General features: G+C 41.9%; 1 protein-coding gene across 5 annotated transcripts in view; it reads left to right on the top strand.

The window, feature by feature from the left end:
- Positions 1-22,390, top strand: part of LOC143022079 (mRNA-capping enzyme-like) — a 268,589-nt gene that overhangs the window by 78,423 nt on the left and 167,776 nt on the right. For all 5 annotated transcript variants that reach the window (XM_076180040.1, XM_076180038.1, XM_076180036.1 and 2 more), the window contains exons 4-5: positions 11,142-11,253; positions 21,212-21,318. In XM_076180040.1, the coding sequence (XP_076036155.1) occupies positions 11,142-11,253; positions 21,212-21,318 (219 nt within the window). The remainder of the gene's footprint in view (positions 1-11,141; positions 11,254-21,211; positions 21,319-22,390) is intronic.

The following is a 22,390-nucleotide window of genomic DNA, read 5'->3' as shown; positions in this document are numbered from 1 at the left end:
ACTATAAAACTGTTGGCACAAACACTATATATATATATATATATATATATATATATATATATATATATATATATATATATATATATATATATATATATATGAGTGGTAGGGTGGTGAGTTTAAACGCCAAGAATCCGTTGAAGTTTTATTTCTAACGTTTCGTCCAACTAGTTGGACAAAACGTCAGAAATAAAACTTCAGTGGATTCTTGGCATCAAAACTCACCACCCTACCACTCATTCTGTCTTCACACCTCAACATATATATATATATATATATACAACCACTCCTCGTTTAACGACGACAATTGGGACCAGCGCGGCGTCGTTATCCGAATTGGTCATTAAGCGAAAGTGTATACATATACGTACATGTACTGTATGTACAATGTCCAGCAATACATGTATCTTTATTTTCGTGTATTTCCCTCTTTTATACAGTACATTAAAGCTTTATTTACTGTTTATTTACGGTGGTTATGTTCCCGAAATTACCGTATATGACCAAATCCGTGTATGCTGACATTCCATATTGAATACCGGGGTATTTTTTTAGTTTCGACCATGGGCGCAATATAGCAATAGAAAAGTAATTATTAACCACTTCACTACGGGACTTAAATCTCGCGGGCAGCAGCCAATGCCAGCCGTACGACGCGTCGTAATAATACTCGCATCATTAAATATAGTCACGGCTTATATCGATCGTTCTCTCTTTCACCCGTGAATTTTGAAAACCACAGAGAATGGGATTAAGAGCAGATTAGGGAGAATGTAAAAACACAGGGGCGACTACAATAGATATAATCAAGACGCCGATATGGCAGCGTCGCGAATCCACTTGCTCCTCATGACGCTTATGTGTGCGGCACCGTATGGAAGGGGTTAATTTTGTAAATTAAAATGTATCAACGTAATATGCAATTTTGTGGGCGGAAATAAAGTAAAAAATACCATGCTACAAGAAAATATGCTAATGAACGAAGTCGGTAGCATAGGATCGGGACGCCATCTTGTCGTCTGCCAACGTCTCTCACGACGATGACAACGAGGACGAGCCGGATGACATTTAATTTGCAGGTAATGATTTATCAAACACAGGTTAGGTTAGTTTAGTTTAGGTTAGGCGAATTTATCATCCTTTCATTTCCTCGACATCGGCATCTATCATAACAAACATGGTGTACCATTCATCCGACATGACTTCGTTACTTACGAAATTTGTTTCAGCACCTTTTTTTTTATTTCTGCTCACAAAATTGCATATTACGTTGATACATTATAATTTACAAAATTAATAATTAATTTTGTATTGCTATATTGCGCCCTTGGTCGAAACTAAAAAATTACCACTACCGGTATATATTGTACCCCAGGTAGTTTTTCCCAGCTTTCAGGATGGTAAAGTAGACCTAAGCTTCAGAACACTTTACCTCACAGCTAATATCCACTGTACAAGTTCATATATAACATCATACAAATTTGCCTCAGCCAACTTAATTATCGTACACGACGTCGTAACTTCGGGAGATTTACGTTAAACGAATATTGGTCTGTCATAAAGCCCGTCGTTACTCCGAGTTGTCGTTAACCGAGTAGGTCGTTAAACGAGGAGTGGGTGTATATATATATTCCCTCCTTTTCTTAGAGGCTTCTTCAGGGTGAGAAGAACTATAATCATCTTGAAAGGCTGCTGTAGGCAAAGATCTGGTAAAAATAATGTCTGGACTGACTGTACTTCTTATAAAGTGAGGTTAGGAGATGTAGGATAGGTCATTGGGAGTCCTTGGGTGAGGTTGCTGGAAGAAGTAAGAAAAGTCAGTGGGAGTTCTTGGGTGAAGTCATCAGGAGAAACAGGAGAGGCCTGTATATATACATACATACAGTACGCCCTTGTTAACTTGGACCCTGATAACTCTGATATCGGATAAAGCGGACGGGACCGAGAATACAAATGTTTGCCTTCAAAGGCTTACAAGCAGCCATTTTTTTTTTACGCCGATACAGTATTTTGTTTTTTACACAATAGATGGCACGCGGTCATTCTAAATTTTGGTGGTATTCCAAAGCTTACTGTGGTTATATCAAGTTGTTGAAGTGCTCATCTCCATTTTTCTTCAATATTTTTTTGCAGAATGCCTGGAAGAGGTGCAGCCAATGCTTGAAAGCTTGTGACTCTATCAGTGACCAAGAAACATGAACTTATTCGTAAATTAGAAGCTGGAGCTACCGTGAAAAGTGTTTGTGAAGAGTATGGGGTGAAGAAACAAACTGTGTCAGACATTCTTTAAAGTACAATGTGACTGAAGGCCGTGAAAATTCTTCTCTTGGAAATAGAAAAAGGGTGCAAGTTTCTAAGGATGAAAATTTGGAAGAAGCAGTAACAACATGGTTTGTGCTGCAATGATCATGCGGTGTAAAAGTTTGTGAGGTTGCTATTCAAGATGCTGCTCAAAAGTTGGCTAGACATATGGGAATTAATGATTTTACTGCTAGTGATGGTTGGTTATGGCACTTCAGAAATAGGCATGGGCTTTGTGATAAAGTGTTGCATGGGGAAGCAGGCAGTGCGCCAGTCGAAGATGTTGAGCCTTTTAGGCAGAAGTTAAATAAGCTGATCAAAGATGAGGGGCTTTTAACCTCTCAAATTTACAATGCTGATGAAAGTGGTCTTTTTTGGCGTTGTATCCCAAAAAATATGCAGGCATTTAGAGATGAAAAAGAAATTCATGGGGAGAAAATAAGTAAAGAAAGGATTTCATTCTTGTTTTGTGCTAATGCAGATGGCCTGCATCATTTGCCTCTCGCTGTGGTGGGCAAGTCTAAGCGCCCGTGAGTTTTGAAAGATTGTATGAACCATCTGCCCGTTTATTACTACAACTCTCAAAAGGCTTGGTTCAGTATGGACATTTTCCAAGATTAGTTTTTTAAACATTACGTACCAGTAGTTCAGAAATTCCTAGAAGTGCTAGAAATTGCTCCTAAAGATGTGAAGGCTTTGTTAATTTTAGATAATGCCCCTGCCCACCCTAGTGAATCAAGCCTTGTAAGTCATGATTGGAAAATTTGAGTTCTTTTATTGCCCCCCAATGTCACCTCTCTGATTCAGCCAATGGACCAGAGTGTAATTTATTCCTGTAAGAGACTGTACCAACGTAAATATCTTGATGAAGTGCTGTGTGTTGTTGATGATGAGGATGCTGAGGTTGATAGAAGAGGTGAAAAAACCAAAGAAAATATCCTGAACTACAACATAAAAGGGGCCATATTCAATATTGCAACTACATGGAAAGAGGTCAAAACAACAACACTGGCCAACACATGGAAAAAACTTTTGTATGGTACTGATGAAGGTTTTGAGAGAAATTATTTTCATCGTCTCCTTAAAAAAAGCAGGGGAACAAGTTTCTTTGGATGATGTAAGAGAGTGGCTAGAAGAAACAGGTGACCCTGGCTATCATGTTATGACAGATGAAGAAATAGCCAAAAGTTCTTAAAGGTGACACAGTACAAGAGGAAGATGATGAAGGAAATGATTTGGATGTTCGAATTCCCAAGCTTTCAGTGGTTCGAGGAGCCCTTGACGCTATGATAGCATACATTGATTTAACTGCAGACAAGGAAAGCAACCAGTATTACCTACATTTAAGATCTTTGAGGGATATGATCATTCGGAGGCAACACAGACAAGGAAAGCAATTATTTTTTTTTTTTTTTTTTTTTTTAAGCCAGTTGTTCCAGCTACAGTCAGACTCCTCAAGCATCAACCAGCTTTCAGTCTCCTGACTCGCTTCAACCATCAATGAGTAGACTTCACTCTTCTGATGAGTAATTTTTTTTTGTATAAAAACTATTTTTGAATTGTTCTTTAATTCTTTTTAATTGTTCTTAATTATTCTTTAATGTATGATACTTAGCAAAATTTTTTTTTTTATAAATTTGCAATGTTTATTTTTAATTTTGCTATTTACAAAAGTATTTCTTCGGTTGTTCTTTAATGCATAAATACAGTAAATGTAAGAATTTAATGCTTAATGCATAAATAGATAATTATTTGCATAAATAAAATATCAATGAAGTGATAACCATTCATTTCATTTATGACTTGTTTGTTTATGCTATCCGATCAGCTGTATGGTCGCTCTGTCTTACAAATTGATGATAGCCTTTGTCATGTTTTGGTTTTCATAAAAACAAAAACAAAACAAATAAATCTGATTTACAGTGTACAGTGTTTGCATGCTATGAAGGTAAGGTAAAACAAAATAGCCAAGGTAATAACAATTGATATCTGTACAGGTAATTCTATTTAAGTTTTGTTTGTTTACTAGGCTAGGCTAGCCTAGGGGCTATAGGCCATCTGTTAAGTCGGACAAGCGGCATAGTCAAACCCCCCCCCCATGTAGTCCGACTTAACGAGGGTCTACTGTATATATATATATATATACATACATACATACTGAAATATGTAAGACAGATGAGTGGATGGGTGGTGAGATAAACACAGGGAACCGTTTAGGGATTTATTCTGATGTTTCGTCCTTACCAGGACTTCTTCAGAGTACATGCACATTCGAACAATTCATCCCCTAAATACCCGCCGAATCTATCCGCGTTCCACCATGATCGACCTGACCTCTCATCCTCCTACGCTCTGCCTCGCGAAGTATCAAGCGGCTGGCCGTCTTTGTTAATTAAAACCCATCGCGATGGTTGTTGTTTGGATGGGAAGCGATGTAAGCTGCTTCAGTTATTTTTCTTCTTTTCTTAGGAAGTCCTTTCTGCAGCACCTCTGCTCTGTTCCAGTCTGGTAAGTGGCCGTGAGTATCTACATGGACCACTGGCGAGTTTGATACTCGGTGTGCCTTGACGTCATTCCTGTGCTCAACTGTCCGCTTCTTAATACCTCGGCTGGTTTCCCCGTAGTAGCTCACAGGACAGTTTCCACACGGTATCTTGTAGACGACACTGTTTTCTTCCCCGTTGGCCACGACTTTATTCTGGTTCTTAACAATGTCTCCTATTTTTGTTCCCGTGCTGATCGCAACCTTGATGCCGGCTCTAGTGAGCAACTGTCCCAACTCGCCTGAGTGGCTCGAGTTTGGCACGGACAAATATTCCGTGCCAAACTCGAGCCACTCAGGCGAGTTGGGACAGTCGATCATGGTGGAACGCGGATAGATTCGGCGGGTATTTAGGGGATGAATTGTTCGAATGTGCATGTACTCTGAAGAAGTCCTGGTAAGGACGAAACGTCAGAATAAATCCCTAAACGGTTCCCTGTGTTTATCTCACCACCCATCCACTCATACATACATACATATACCAAAGGCTTTTTCCCCCTTACACGGGGGGGTAGCCAAAAAGAAAGTCATAGAAACCACTCCCACCCATTCCATTCCCTACATACGGGTAACTCTCAATTTATGCGTCTTTGATGTGCGCGAATTTGTTATAATGCGACCTAAAAAAATATTATAATTAATTTAATTTACGCTATTTATTTGCTCAGACACGATTTGGCCCAACCACATTTTCAAACTGACCACCAGAGAGTTCCGTGGCCAGCTGACAGGTGGCAGGACTTCCCGCTCCTCATTCAATGTTTAATGGCTTACAGCCCTCTTTCACTCTGCTACTAGCAATGAGAACAGACCTCCTCATATCAGCATACTATTGTACTGTACTACCACCCTATCATCATGGCCCCAAAACGTCCTTCATTGTCTAGTGCAAGCACCAGCTGCCCTGCGGGGAAGAAGGGAAAGTGCACATCACTGACACTGGAGCAGAAAATAGAAATTCTAGACTGATATAACCAGGAACAGAAAACTTCAGTCATATGCCATGCTTTAGGCCTGAAGGAGAGTACTCTGAGGACCATCCAAGACAACGCTGCTAAAATATGGGAAAGTGCTGAATCAGGATCAAGCCGGTCAATGCAGAGAACATCCTACATCAGTTCGTCAACCATGGGAAGAACGGAAAAAATGCTGGCCACATGGATCGAACGCCAAAATAAGGACAATATTCCTGTGAGCATGACCACCATCCAGGAAAAATCAAAGATATCGAAGGCAGTGACGGCACCTATAAATCTTTTCAAGCAAGTTCTAGCTGGTTTGCTTATTTTAAGAACAGACATGGCTATGACCGGGTGTTCCTGCCAGTGCACTGGTATGCCAACAAGAAGGGCTGGATCACGGGGGCCATATTCAGCAATTATTTCAAGAACAAGCTGCACAGTGAGCTGAAAGCCTACTGCAACAAGGAAGGCATCCCTTTCAACATCCTACTGCTGGTAGACAGTGCTTCCAGTCATCCACCCAGCCTTGAAAATCTGAGCGCCAACATCAAGCTGGCCTTTCTACCACCAAACACAACTTCTCTGGTGCAGCCCTGTGACCAAGGAATCATTCAAACATTCAAGTCCTACTACCTGAGGTCTACAATGGCTGCAGCAGTGAAGGCAATAAATGAAGACAATGTGACACTGCGAGATTTCTGGAGGGGTTTCACAGTCAAGGATGCCATAAAATTCATAAAGTAGGCCTGGGAAGAGGTGCCAACAAAATGTTTGAATGGTGTGTGGAAGAAAGTGTGTCCACAGTTTGTGCATTCATTCAAAGGTTTTACTGTGGACGAAGTCATCGCCAATTCCAGCAAGACACCGTCACCTTTGCAAAAGATCTCAGCCTTACAGAGGTGGAAGAAGAGGATGTTAACCAGCTCCTACAGTCACACACAAAAGAACTAACCAACAAAGACCTGCTGGAAATGGAAGCTGAAAGCAAACGGGAAAGAGAAGAGGCAGAAGCGGCAGCAGAAATATCAGCAGCAGATGACACTCAAGGACGGGGATTGACAGCCAAGGGACTTAGTGAAGCGCTGGCACAACTTAAGGACTCTATTGACAAATTTGAAAACATGGACCCCAATGTGGAATGTAGTAGCACAATTAGAAGAAAAGTCATGGATGCAGTGTTCTGCTACACACAGATACACACAGAATTTCAAAAGAAACAGTGCCAGACCACCATGTTGCAATTCTTCAAAAAAGCACCAGTGCAAAAAGACATGACAGAAGAGGATGTGGATGACCCTGCAGCTGTGGAAGTGCAGGTGGATGTGGATGTGCCAGAACAATTGGACAGTGAAGGTAGTGAGTGACTGATGAGTGGTAGAACTACGTAAGTAGTAAAGTGTACAATTGTTTTCCTCTTTTATAAATACATTAGAAGGTTTAGAATTAGATATTATTAGTATTTTACAGTATGTACTGTATGTTTATTAGCCAAATAAAATGTGTTTTTTGTACAAACACTGCAACTTTTATGGACCAAATCCCACATACTCCCCATATTCCATTGTTTCTTATGGCAAAAATTAATTTGATATACGCGACGTCTCTAGGAACCTATATTTCACGTAAATCGAGAGTTACCTGTATTCCACTCCCTTCCACCCTCCTCCCTCTTATCTTGGAACCTCATGGATGACGGGTCATCCCTGCATCCTGTCCACTGCCCTGGGTCAAGCACTGTCGCAAGACACAGCACATCCACAGCAAATCCGCTTCATAAATTTGGCGACCCCCCCCCTCTCCGTCCCCTCATGTAGAAAAGGAGAAGATGGGGGAGAAATCCCTTTGGGCTGTGTCAAATTTTTTCTCATACATACTTCCTCACCCCCCTTCCCCCACCCACTCCTCCTATTGCATCACAGCATCATCCATACACAACCCTTCTCCATTTACCCCTATCCTCTGTCCTCCCCCATCCTTCCTCAACAGACATTCCTCTATTTTGTAATGCCCCTCTTACCTCATCCATCCATCTCATCCTAGGATGCCCCCTCATATTCACTTCTTCCACCTCTGCCTTCCACACCTCTTTTACTAATCTTTCTTCACTCATTCTTTCCATGTGTCCAAACCATCTCAATACACTTTCATCAACCCTATCTCCCAGCTCCCTTTTCACCCCTGTTCTCCTCCTCACCTCCTCATTTCTCACTCTAGCCTAGTAACCCCTATCACACTTCTCAGACATTTCATCTCAAACACATTCAAACTCCTTTCTTGCTCTCTTATGTCCCATGTTTCTGCCCCGTACAGTGCTGTTGACACAATCACTCCTTCATATAACCTCCTCTTAGCATCCATTCCCAGATGTCTATTTCTCATTACACTTTTTAATCCACCAAGGCATTTACTCACTTCTCTCAATCTACATTCTACCTCCACCCCCACTCCTCCCTTTCCTGCCATATTCACACCCAAGTATCTAAAGCTATCCACTTCCTCCAGTCTCTCACCCATAATGCTCACTTCCAGCCTGCTGTCACTCTCTCCCCTTGTACATCTCATCACCTTTTGCCCACATTTATCTTCGGCTTCCTTCTTTCACACACCTTCTCATACTCTGTCACTAACTTCCTCAATCCCTCCTCTGATCCTGCTACAAGCGCAGTGTCGTCAGCAAACAACAACTGGCTTAATTCCCACTTTTCTCCATTTTCTTTAACCATCTCCAACCCCTGACCCACTACCCTTGCATTCACCTCTTGCACCACCCCATCCATATATAGATTGAACAGCCAGGGTGACATAACACATCCCTGATGAAGTCCCACCTTTACCTCAAACCATTCACTCTCTCCATTTCTAATCCTAACACAAGCTCTACTACTCTCTTAAAAACTCTTGACTGCTCTTAACAGGTTTCCTCCTATCCCATATATCTGCAGTACCTCCCACAGTGCCTTCCTGTCTAACCTCAAGCACTCATCTGCCTGTGGCCCTGATAACATAAGCAACATCCACCTAAAACACATTGGACCACAAGGTATACATGCACTCACAAACATTGCAAACTACAGCTATTCACACAACACTATACCCGACATCTGGAAGCATGGTAAAATAATCACCATTCCAAAACCGAACAAAGACCCAACAATCCCAACATCACACTGCCCAATCACACTTCTCTGCACCCCCTCTAAAGTCATTGAATGCCTAATACTTCAACTTGTCACACCACATATTCCCCTTGCTGACTCACAACACAGTTTTAGGCCACTACACTCCACAAACACTCTTCTGATAAACCTCACACAAAGAATTTTAGATAGTATCAGCTCAGGCCCCACCACAGAACACTTCTTATAACATTAGACATTAGTAAAGCTTTTGATGCTATCCCCCGCCACAATCTAACAAATAAAATATATAACACAGACATGCACAATAACACCAAAAGATGGCTGGCCAATTATCTGGCAGGTAGGAATGCTTACATGTCATATAATGGCCAATCATTGCACATCAGAAACATTAAGAATGGAGTACCACAGGGCTCTGTTCTATCCCCCACACTCTTTAATCTATACATGTATGACTTACCCACACCAGACAACTCAGAAATACAAATCTCTTCCTACGCAGACGATATAACAATCACATGCACATCGTAACACAGACAAAGCTGCAGAAATAATCCGGTCATACCTTGATACACTCAACACATGGTTCATCACAAACAGACTCAAAATAGCTCCAACCAAATCTACAGCAACACTTCTCACCAACTGGACAAAAGAACACAAATACATACCTCATCTCTACATCAACAACACTCTAATACCACACACAAACGTCTTGGTGTAACATAATATACATCCATGTCTTTCAAACAACACATCACAAACATAAAAAACAAATGCACACCTAGACTTAACGCACTTAAGTCAATCACTGGAACAACATTTGGACAAAACAAAGAAACTAATACAACAATATACAAACAATGCATATGCTCAGCGATGAATTATGCAAATCCTGCATGGGCTCCTAATCTCAGTGAGACACACCACAACACTCTTCAAATCATACAAAACAAAGCCCTAAAAACAATTACAGGCTGCACAAATACAACACCTACAGACCATTTACACCATGAAACAAAAGTCCTCAAAGTCAAGGACCACCTTGACATGAGAGGCACACAAACACTTGCCGCAGCCACCACAAACACATCACACCCGCTACACTACATAGCAGAACACCAACACACACCAAGAAACATTAAAACAACACCCAAAGACCTGTATCACACACAGATACTCTCTTCTCTTCCTCCACAACCACCAAATACCAGCCTCCAGAAACATATTCATAATCATATCACTCACCACTCCATTAACACACTGAAAGACAACACATTGCTGCATGCCAGACCCCCTGATATCCACCCTTCTGAATCCTCTCTCTCACGAAAGGACAAAGTCCACCTGGCCAGACTGCGGTGCGGCCACCACCCAGCACTTCTAAGCTACCAGAAGAGGCTGGATGACCGCATTGTGAACAGCTGCCCAGGATATAATACTTCACCCCATACCATACAACACATAATGGAAGACTGCATTATACACAATCATGCACGCAAACAACACAACATACACTCTATAAAGGATTTGTGGGAAAACCCAGTTTTGGCTGTGGCATTCCTTGGGGAGACGGGACTGCTTGGACAGACAGTCTAGGGAACGACAACAACAACAACCCTGTCGTAAGCCTTTTCCAGATCCATAAAATCCCCAAAAACATCCTTACCTTTTCCTATAGCTTTCTCACATATCTGTCTTACCACAAAAATCTGATCTATGCAACCCCTACCTGTTCTAAAACCACACTGTTCCTCACCAATTACTCCCTCTGTTCCTCCTAATCCTCTCAATCAAGACCCTCCCATAAGCTTTCCCAACTACACTCAACAAGCTGATCCCTCTGAAACTACTACACTCACACTTGTCCCCCTTTCCCTTGTATATATATATGTAAATGTATCAAGAGAGGTAGCAAGCCTCTCTTATGTGATGGGGTGATGTGGCAACACTGTGGACCTCTTAGGTTGCACCCAGCTGTGCCAAAAGCCTCATGTTAAAGTACCTTTACTATAATATGAAGGGGATAGTGAACAGCTTTTGGATGTGAGTGGAATGGGTGTGAGGTAGGTGTATGTTTTGATTTGGTCACCTTATAAGGTGAAAAAGGCACTGTATCATATATGTATATATATGTGTGTGTGTTTTTTTAAGTCTATTGGAATATTGAACTGATTTAGGTTTTCTTTATTACAGCTGTCCATTGTACACATGGTTTTAATCGTACTGGCTTCCTTATTTCATCATATTTCATTATGAAGGAAGATTGGAGTTGTGATTATGCTGTGGCAGAGTTTGCCAAAGCCAGGTCAGTTTACAGATTCTGTGTATTTACTTCATTGCTCTTGTTACCCATCCTTAGACAGTGAATTAAAATTTATCTAAAAAATTTGTACAAAGAGCATACACTATTTGTAGTGGAAATTTGTTCTATTACTGTCCTGCAGTGGTGTAGTTGGGGACAGGGATGACCCTGATCCATAGGGTGCTAAGATAGGGGTGACAAATAGGTATTGAATGTGTTTGGTATGGGTGTATATTTTGAATCAGCTATCCCCATTAGAAGGGACAGGGGGGCTTTTTGTATGAATTCATGTATTTATAGTTTTACATTACATTAAGAGAGGGAGATGTAGCAGAGGCCTGGAGAAGGGCTTCTATACTTAACTTTACAAAGGAAAAGGGGAAAAATATGAATAGAGTTTTAGAGGAATCAGTTTGTTGGGAGATCTTAACCTCTTCAGTATGGGCCAAAATCTCGCGGGCAGCATTAGCTGCCAGACGTACAATGTGTCGTAATAATACACGCATCATAAAATATAGTCACCGCTTATATCCATCGTTCTCTCTTTCACCCGTGAATTTTGATAACCATAGAAAATGTGATGAAGACAGTTTAGAGAGTATATCATTACGCAGGGGCAACTACAATAAATAATCAAGACGCCGATATGGCAGCCTCTCGTATCCACTTGCTCCTCATGCCGCCTACGTATGCGGCACCGTATGGAAGGGGTTAGGTATACGTAAAACAATGGAGGCCTGGATTGCATACCTGTATGTAAACAACTGACACTGGGTGCTGTCTTCTTGCATGACTTAACCTTACTAACTGCATGCCTTAGATACGAGGCTACGGCTGCAGAAGGGGGACATCCCTCAAATTTGTCGGTTTTGAGTTAGAGGCACCAACCTGTTGTTCGAGGGTGTAAAAGTCTTATGGAAGGGTCGGCCAGAGAAATTCAACCATTCTGATGGTTAGAATAAGGCACATAGTCACATGATTTGGTGTGAAGCATGAGGCAGACTAACTCTCTCAGCCAGCTGCAGAAGAGGGACAAGCCACAAGAGTCATGCCCAATAGAAGAACTTCAGGCAAGGGATGGGCATTTGGCAGTGCTACAATGAAGACATAGGTTCTCCTGTTCAAGTCTAGCTGTAGAAGGGAAAGGGTGCTGCATACCAGCCTGACAAGTTCAACCTTGTTGCTGTCAACCTGCCCCTCCCCAAGGCATCAGGTTGAAAACGGAGAAGCTGGACAACCTGAACCACCTGCTGAGGTTTGTGCCCCGTGGGTACAGAACGTGGTTCACCGACCTCTTCGCGGCACAGGTGCTGCTGGCAGTGCAGGATGCTGGGGACGAGGACCCTGACGACCCCAATCAGAGAGATGACATCCTGGACTACTAGCATTTGTCACCAAAGTGTCACAGTAAATTCCATCATTACTGTGACCACCAACTTTGTTCATGGGTGGTAGGATGGGGAATGGGTTGTGAAATCTGCTAAGGCCTTTGTCAGGAACATAAAGGATTGTTCCTGACAATGAACTTAACTGTCTCAAGCCAGTATAAAGGATGAGTCAACCATAACACAAAAAAAAAAATATATATATATATATATATAATAACATACTTCCTCTTATACACTAAAAGATTATGGAGTAGGGGTAAATAAAATGTGGCTGTAACCAATGATAAAATCAATATTTTTATTAAAAACCACATGGCATGACAGAACTACCCTAGACCTTTCTTTTGATGTATAATAGTTATACATTTAGACTGTTTTCCTTGTAGTAATCAGCGATAAACTTTAAGTGCTAGTATCTCAAAAGTAGGGGCATGTGGGTTGTCCCCCTTCTGTGGCTATATCCTCATATGTCAGTTTGTGATTGGTTCAGATCCAAAAGTCGGTGACATCACAACCAGCATCTATGTACACCACTGTATATAGGTTCACTAATACCAACCCTCTCATTTTCTTCTCTTTTAATACTTTTCAAGTAGCTAACTGCCAAGCACATATTGATATATGGGGTTCATATGCAGAAAACTTTTAGTCCCTGCTAACTGCTGACCACAGTCAATTGGATGAACCCTCTTTTTGATAAGCAGTCAGCCAATTGCCATGAGGCATCCACCCAGGAAACTTCATGTTTCTTTCCTCCCAAACATATCTTGCAACATTGGAATATTGATCTGTAATTGTTGTCCACTTTCTTGCATGAGTACAGAGCATTTACAAGACTTGTTGTTCACATAGCATCTGATTCACCTGCCACCTCCAGATCATACATACATATACCAAGGCTTTATTCACCCTTACATAGGAGGTAGCCAAAAAACAAAGGCATAGAAATCATTCCCACCCATTCCATCCTCTACATACTCCACTCTCCTCCAACCTCTTCCCTCCCTCTTATCTTGCCACCTCCTGGATGATGGGTCATCCCTGCATCTTGTCCATTGCCCTGGGTCAGAAGCAGTGTCGCAAGACACAGCACATCCACGGCAAGACCACTTCATTAAATTGGCGACCCCCCCCTGTCTGTTCCCTCATGCAGAAAAGGAGAAGACTGGGAGAAATCCCTTCAGGCTGCATCAATTTATTTCTCATACATACTCCTTCACCCACTCCCCCTCATGCATCACAGCATCATACATACACCATTCTCCATTCACCCCTGTCTTTTGTCCTCTCCCATCCTTCCTCAACAGACATTCCCCTCTTCCCCAATGCCCCTTTTACTCCATCCATCCATCTCATCCTAGGTCGACCCCTCATGTTCACTCCTTCCACATCTCTTTTACTAGTCTTTCTTCACTCATTCTTTCCATGTGTCCAAACCATCCCAATACTCTTTCATCAACCATCTCCCAACTCCCTTTCCACCCCTGTTCTCCTTACCTCCTCATTTCTCACTCTAACCCAGCAACCCCTATCATACTTCTCGGACATTTCATCTCAAACACATTCAAGCACCTCTCTTCCTCTCTTATGTTTCATGTTTCTGCCCCATACATTGCTGTCGGCACAATCATCCTACATACAACCTCCTCTTAGCATCCATTCCCAAATGTTTATTTCTCATTACACTTTTTAATCCACCAAGGCATTTACTCACTTCTCTCAATCTACATTCTACCTCCACCCCCACTCCTCCTTTTCCTGCCACATTCACACCCAAGTACAATAAAAGCTCTCTTATCTGGCATCACTGGGACCAAAGGCATGCTGGATACTCGAAAATTCCGGATACTTGAAGGGGATGCTAAAGTAAGTGAAGGGGTACAGAAATATGTCTACAATCACCCCCTTTATGTCAGTTAACATATAGTAGCACATACATACATACATATACCAATGCTTTTTTCCCCTTACAAGGGAGGTAGCCAAAAAGGAAAAGGCATAAAATCATTCCCACCCATTCCATCCCTGAATACACTCCACCCCCCTCCACCCTCCCTCTTATCTTAGCACCTCCCGGATGATGGGTCATCCCTGCACCTTGTCCACTGCCCTGGGTCAGAAGCAGTGTCGCAAGACATAGCACATCCACAGCAAGGCCGTTTAATTAAATCGGTGACCCCCCCCTCTCTGTCCCCCCATACATAAAAGGAGAAGACGGGAAGAAATCCCTTCGGGCTACGTCAAATTTTGCTCACACATAGTACCTCACCCCCCCCACCCATTCCACCTCATGCATCACAACATCATCCATATACAACCATTCTCCATTCATTCACCCCTGTCTTCTGTCCTCTCCCGTCCTTCCTGAACAGACATTCCCCTCTTCCCCAAAGCCCCCTTCACCCCATCCATCCACCTCATCCTAGGACGTCCCTTCATGTTTACTCCCTCCACATCTGCCTTCCATACCTCTTTTACTAGTCATTCTTCACTCATTCTTTCCATGTGTCCAAACCATTCTAATACTCTTTCATCATCCCTATTTCCCAACTCCCTTTCCACCCCTGTTCTCCTCCTCACCTCCTCATTTCTCAATCTATCTAGCCTAGTAACCCCCATCATACTTCTCAGACACCTCATCTCAAACACATTCAAACTCCTCTCTTCCTCTCTTATGTTCCATGTTTCTGCCCCATACAGTGCTGTTGGCACAATCACTCCTTCATACAGTCTCCTCTTAGCATCCATTCCCAAATGTCTATTCCTCATTACACTCTTTAATCCACCAAGGCATTTACTCGCTTCTCTCACTCTACATTCTACCTCCACCTTCACTCCACCTTTTCCTGCCACATTTGCACCCAAGTATCTAAAACTATCCACTTCCTCCAGTTGCTCTCCCTTAATGCTCACATCCAGTCTACTGCCACTTTCACCCCTTGTACATCTCATCACCTTACTTTTACCCACATTTATCTTAAGCTTTCTTCTATCACACAGTCTCCCAAACTCTGTCACCAACTTCCTTAATCCCTCCTCCGATCCTGCCACAAGCGCAGTGTCGTCCGCAAACAACAGCTGGTTCACCTCCCACTTTTCTCCATTTTCTTTAACCATCTCCAATCCCTGACCCCACTACCCTTGCATTTACCTCTCGCACTACACCATCCATGTACAAGTTGAAGAGCCAGGGAGACATAACGCATCACTGACGAAGTCCCACCTTTACCTCAAACCACTGACGAAGTCCCACCTTTACCTCAAACCACTCACTCTCTCCATTTCTAATCCTGACACAAGCTGTACATAAAAACTCTTGACAGCTCCTAGAAGCTTTCCTCCTATTCCATATATCTGCATAACTTCCCACAGTGCCTTTCTGTCTACCCTATCATAAGCCTTTTCCAGATCTATAAAGGCCCAAAAAACATCCTTCCCCTTTCCTATAGCTTTCTCACATATTTGTCTTACCACAAAGATCTGATCTACACAACCTCTACCTGTCCTAAAACCACACTGTTCCTCACCAATTACTCCGTTCCTCTCCTAATCCTCTCAATCAAGATCCTCCCATAAGCCTTCCCAACTACACTTAACAAGCTAATCCCCCTGAAACTACTACATTCACACTTGTCCCCTTTTCCCTTGTAAAGAGGAACTATGCAGGCACTCCTCCAGTCGTCTGGCACTCTACCCTCTCTCCAACAAACATTAAATAACCTCACCAGCCAGTCCACCATCACTGTACCTCCTTTTTTTAGACATTCTGCATGGCATCCATCCAGACCAGGTGCCTTACCTGCTTTCATCATCTTAACAACTGCCTTCACTCCATCCTTCCTTATTTCTCCTCCAGTTTCCTCACTCATCACGGTCATTTTCTTAGCATTTCCTACTGCAACTATCTTTCCCTCCCTATCCTCCTTCACATTTAGCAACTCCCTAAAATATTCCCTTACTGCCTTCCTTCCATTATCATCTCTCCATCTGCACCTTTTATCTTTTCTTCTCTACTTGATTCACCTCCTCTTCCTCTCTTATTTTCTTTCCAAAACATCTTTTTATTACTTTCAAAATTTTCTGTCATACTCTTACTCCACTTCACATCTGCTCTCCTCTTTTCCTCCTTTACCTTTTGCTTTACTTCTCTTTTCTTTTCTTTGTACCTCTCATATGACTCCCTCGTCCTATTTTGTAACCAATCTGTGAAAGCTCGCTTCTTCTCTTCTACAACCTTCTTTGTTTCCTCATCCCACCATTCACTACCCTTTCTTCTATTTCCTCCTGTCCTTCTTGTTCCACACACCATCCTTGCACACTTTATGACTCCCTCCTTGAACCATCCCCATTCCTCCTCCACACCTAGCTCTACTCTATCCTTCACTCCCTCCCACTCCTCCTTCAGCTTCTTCTTGTACTCCTTCTCCTTTTACTTTTCATTTAAAGAGTTCAATCTAAGCACCTCCCTACCTTTTGTCCCTTTCCTCTTTCTCCATCTATCCTCCACTCTCAACTTACCTTCCACCAAAAAATGATCTGATATTCCCCCACCCACTCCCCTTAGCACATGTACATCCTTAACTCTACCTATCATAATCCTATTTACCACTACATAATCCATCAATGCTCTATCTACCACCCTTCCATCCACCACCCTCTCCCATGTGTACTTATGCTTGACTTTCTTCCGAAACACTGTATTTGCTATCAGCAACTCTCTAGACACATTTCCACCATCAACTCTCCACTACGATTCTTTCCTGGAACTCCACATTTCCCAATCACTCCATCAATTGGACCATTACCCTAGCATTAAGGTCTCCCAGTACTATTACATTAACATTTTTCCCTAAATCCTCTATGCACTCAGTTGAATATATCCAAAAGGCCTCCCTTTCTTCTACACTCTTCTCACTGCCAGGCCCATATGCACTTACAAAGACCCACATCTCTTTTCCCGGTTTCACCTTCATCCACATTATCCTTGAGGAAACCTCCTTCCACTCCACTACACGTTTACCTATCTCTTCACTTACTAGAATAGCTACCCCTTCCCTCCCTCGCCCTCTCTTCACTCCTGATAACCTCCCACTTACATTCCCAAACTTACACTCACCCTTCCCTTTCAACTTAGTTTCACTCAAAGCCAATACATCCATCTTTCTTCTCACAAACATACTACCTATCTCTTCCCTTTTACTCTCATCTGTACCACATCCACACACATTAAAAGACCCAAACCTTGGTGCTGGTTTGAAAACTCCCAGACCCTCTTATGCCTTTACTTTTTCATTTAGGAATGTCCCCTGTGGGGGTACAGGGAGAAGGATGCCTAGTCCCACTCCCTGTCCCTTTCTTCTCGCCTCTTACGATCCAAGTGGAAATACTTGGTGGCAGTATTCTTTTCCTCCACCACAGGGACATACCGTAACATAAACAAAGCATCACATGATTGCGGCGTCACCACCTCACTCGCTAACATACAGTTCATCACTAGACACTAACCTTCTCTGTACTTTTCTGAAGGGGTTACTAAAATAAGTGAAGGGTTACAAAAACACTATGTCTTTAATCAACTAATTTTATTCACTATTAACAACATTTAACATAACGTAAACATTTAACATAAAAAAGCACATAAAAAAAAAATGATGGGATTAGGAAACAAAGAAGGTTGTAGAAGAGAAGAAGCGAGTTTTCACAGATTGGTTACAAAATAGGACGAGGGAGTCATATGAGAGGTACAAAGAAAAGAAAAGTAAAGGTAAAGGAGGCAAAGAGGAGAGCAGATGTGAAATGGGGTAAGAGTATGACAGAAAATTTTGAAAGTAATAAAAAGATGTTTTGGAAAGAAATTATGAGAAGAAGAGGAGGTGAATCAAGTAGAGAAGAAAAGGTAAAAGGTGCAGATGGAGAGATGATACTGGAAGAGAAGGCAGTAAGGGGAAGATGGGCAAAATATTTTAGGGAGTTGCTAAATATGAAGGAGGATAGGGAGGGAAAGATAGCTGCAATGGGAAATGCTAAGAAAATGAGAGTGACGAGTGAGGAAAATGGAGGAGAAGTAGGGAAGGATGAAGTAAAGGCAGTTGTTAAGATGATGAAAGCAGCTAAGGCACCTGGTCTGGATGGATGCCATGCAGAATGTCTAAAAAATGGAGGTACAGTGATGGTGGACTGGCTGGTGAGGTTATTTAATGTTTGCTGGAGAGAGGGTAGAGTGCCGGAGGACTGGCCTGTATAGTTCCACTTTACAAGGGAAAGGGGGATAAGTGTGAATGTAGTAGTTTCAGAGGGATCAGCTTGTTAAGTGTAGTTGGGAAGGCTTATAGGAGGATCTTGATTGAGAGGATTAGGAGAGGAACAGAGGGAGTAATTGGTGAGGAACAGTATGGATTTAGGATGGGTAGAGGTTGTGTAGATCAGATTTTTGTGGTAAGACAGATATGTGAGAAAGCTATAGGAAAGGGGAAGGATGTTTTTTGGGCCTTTATAGATCTGGAAAAGGCTTACGATAGGGTAGACAGAAAGGAACTGTGGGAGGTTTTGCGGACATACGGGATAGGAGGAAAGCTTCTAGGAGCTGTCAAAAGTTTTTATGAGAGTAGTAGAGCTTGTTTCAGGATTGGAAATGGAGTGAATGAGTGGTTCGAGGTAAAGGTGGGACTTTGTCAAGGATGCGTTATGTCACCCTGGCTGTTCAACTTATACATGGATGGGGTAGTGCAAGAGGTAAATGCAAGGGTAGTGGGTCAGGGATTGGAGATGGTTAAAGAAAATGGAGTAAAGTGGGAGGTGAGCCAGGTGTTGTTTGCGGATGACACTGTGTTTGTGGCAGGATCGGAGGAGGGACTGAGGCAGTTGGTGACAGAGTTTGGGAGAGTGTGTGAAAGAAAGCTAAAGATAAATGTGGGTAAAAGTAAGGTGATGAGATGTACAAGGGGTGAAAGTGGCAGTAGACTGGAAGTGAGCATTAAGGGAGAGCGACTGGAGGAAGTGGATAATTTTAGATACTTAGGTGCAAATGTGGCAGGAAAAGGTGGAGGTAGAATGTAGAATGTAGATTGAGAGAAGTGAGTAAATGCTTTGGTGGATTAAAAGAGTAAATGCTTTGGTGGATTAAAAAGTGTAATGAGGAATAGACATTTGGGAATGGATGCTAAGAGGAGACTGTATGAAGGAGTGATTGTGCCAACAGCACTGTATGGAGCAGAAACATGGAACATATGAGAGGAAGAGAGAAGGAGTTTGAATGTGTTTGAGATGAGGTGTCTTAGAAGTATGATGGGGGTTACTAGGCTAGAGTGAGAAATGAGGTGAGGATGAGAACAGGGGTGGAAAGGGAGTTGGGAGATAGGGTTGATGAAAGAGTATTAGGATGGTTTGGACACATGGAAAGAATGAATGAAGAAAGACTAGTAAAAGAGGTATGGAAGGCAGATGTGGAGGGAGTGAACATGAAGGGACATCCTAGGATGAGGTGGATGGATGTGGTGAAGGGGGCTTTGGTGAAGAGGGGAATGTCTGTTGAGGAAGGACGGGAGAGGACAGAAGACAGGGGTGAATGGAGAATGGTTGTATATGGATGATGTTGTGATGCATGAGGTGGAATGGGCGGGGGGGATGGGGGGTGAGGTAGTATGTGTGAGCAAATTTTGACGCAGCCCAAAAGGATTTCTCCCCATCTTCTCCTTTTATGCATGGGGGGACGGAGAGGAGGGGTCACCAATTTAATGAAGCAGCCTTGCTGTGGATGTGCTGTGTCTTGCGACACTGCTTCTTACCCAGGGCAGTGGACAAGGTGCAGGGATGACCCGTCATCCAGGAGGTGCTAAGGTAAGAGGGAATATGGAGGGGTGTGGAGTGTATTCAGGGATGGAATGGGTGGGAATGATTTTATGCCTTTTCCTTTTTGGCTACCTCCCTTGTAAGGGAAAAAAAGCCTTGGTATATGTATGTATGTAATAAGACCAAAACTGAAGTATGCAGCAACACTATGGACACCCAGTACTAAAAAAATATAAAGAAATTAGAAAGAATACAAAGAGCAACGACAAAGTTGGCACCAACTGTTTCCAAATTAACATACAAACAAAGATTGTCCAAATTGGAATTACCAACTCTGGAACAAAGAAGAGAAAGAGATCTGCTGACTATAGAATCATGAAAGGAATGGAAATCCTAGATAGGAATGATTTACTAAAATAGGACAAAGGAAAAACAAGAGGACACGAAAAGAAACTCAAAAAGGATAACTATAGAAGAGATCTAAAAAAAAAAAAAAAAATAGTTTCCCCACACAGAGTACGGGATACCTGGAATAATTTAGATAAAGAAACAATGTGTGCAAACACTATTGAAGATTTTAAGAATAAACTTGATGCTGAAAGATACAAAGATGGGTCACCACGAGCATAGCTCCCTTCCCGTATAATACAAAAAGATTGATGCTGTATGACTGAATTGAGAAGAAAAAGTTTTTGAGTGCAAGGTAAAGTTCTAACTATTGGTATTTGGATACCATGTTTTTGTGCTCAAAATAATAACACTTTTTTTTTTTTTTTTTTTTCCAGACCACCTGGTATCTACAAAGGTGACTACTTAACAGCATTGTTTGAACGAATGGGAGATGATGTCAGTGATGCACCTCCTCCTCCTCAACTTCCTGATTGGTGTACAGGTAAACCTCATTCATTGGCCCTTTTTTCCTATTAGCCTATACCATCAAGCTGTTAATTATCTCTCAGCATCTAGTTTCTTCTTAACCTCTTCCCCAACAATTTTTTGTTAAAAATTTTTGTTTTTCAGATTAATTTTTTTATTTTGGTTTTATATAGTATTTTTCATGCTGATTATAAAAAACTTTTAATTTTATTCCCATTTTTGTGGTTGAGGTTTTATTTTGAAAATACCTTTGTAGGTAAAAAATTAGTTAACTCATCTTCCTATAAACCATATGTTTTCACCATAGTTTCTTCAGTTTTCTCTTGTGACCAGTTCATTTCTTCTTCTGGCATTTTCACAATACCCCCAAGCATTTTCATGGCAAAAAATATGAAAATTTCAGCCTCTGTTACAGGGTGCCACAAAGAATTGCCTTGTCCAGTTTGTTCAGCAAAACAATTAGTCTCTACCAGTACACAGTCAATAACCCTGTTATCGATAAAAAGACTGAAGATTTCAAAAGAGCTCATTTCTGTTGGGTCTTCATCAACCGTAATTCCAGGATTTCCTGTGAATGTAAAACGTGGTGGTGCTGCATTCATGTGGTCCTCTGACAACTTGAGGCTTATCCAAGCTCTCTCATCACCTCCCCCTCCTCATCATCATCACTTGTGAAGAAATAGTCATCGTCTGATGAACTGGCACTGTCATCAGAAGTATTCAAGCTTCTGAGGGAAGGTTCATATTTACTATCTTCCTCAGAATTAGACATTTGGGGTGTAATTTCTTTGAAAAGGTCATAAAAAAACAAGTGGTCATGTGGATGAAAACTGAACCCAACCACAGTGGCTGCCATAGCAAGTCTAGTAAGAAAGTGGCCTTGAATTGCCCCAGTGCTACCTTGTACGCCTCTGCCAAGAATACTCATTTCACACGTAGAATGGCTTAGAAAGGCTCAGAATTGATGAGTAAATATGTCTAGCTGGTTTTTGAAGGTTAAGTTTTAGCCAAGTATTCTCGTCGATGACTGAAAAAGAAACATTAGGTGAAAATGAGTATACCCATTTCTGCTGGGGAAGAGGTTAAAT

The sequence above is a fragment of the Oratosquilla oratoria genome, chromosome 43, assembly GCF_046742065.1.
Source record: "Oratosquilla oratoria isolate Oo_2021 chromosome 43, ASM4674206v1, whole genome shotgun sequence".
Classification (NCBI taxonomy): Eukaryota; Metazoa; Arthropoda; class Malacostraca; order Stomatopoda; family Squillidae; genus Oratosquilla; species Oratosquilla oratoria.
The sequence above is the reverse complement of the archived record's forward strand: the minus strand, read 5'-3'. Positions and strand labels throughout refer to the sequence as shown.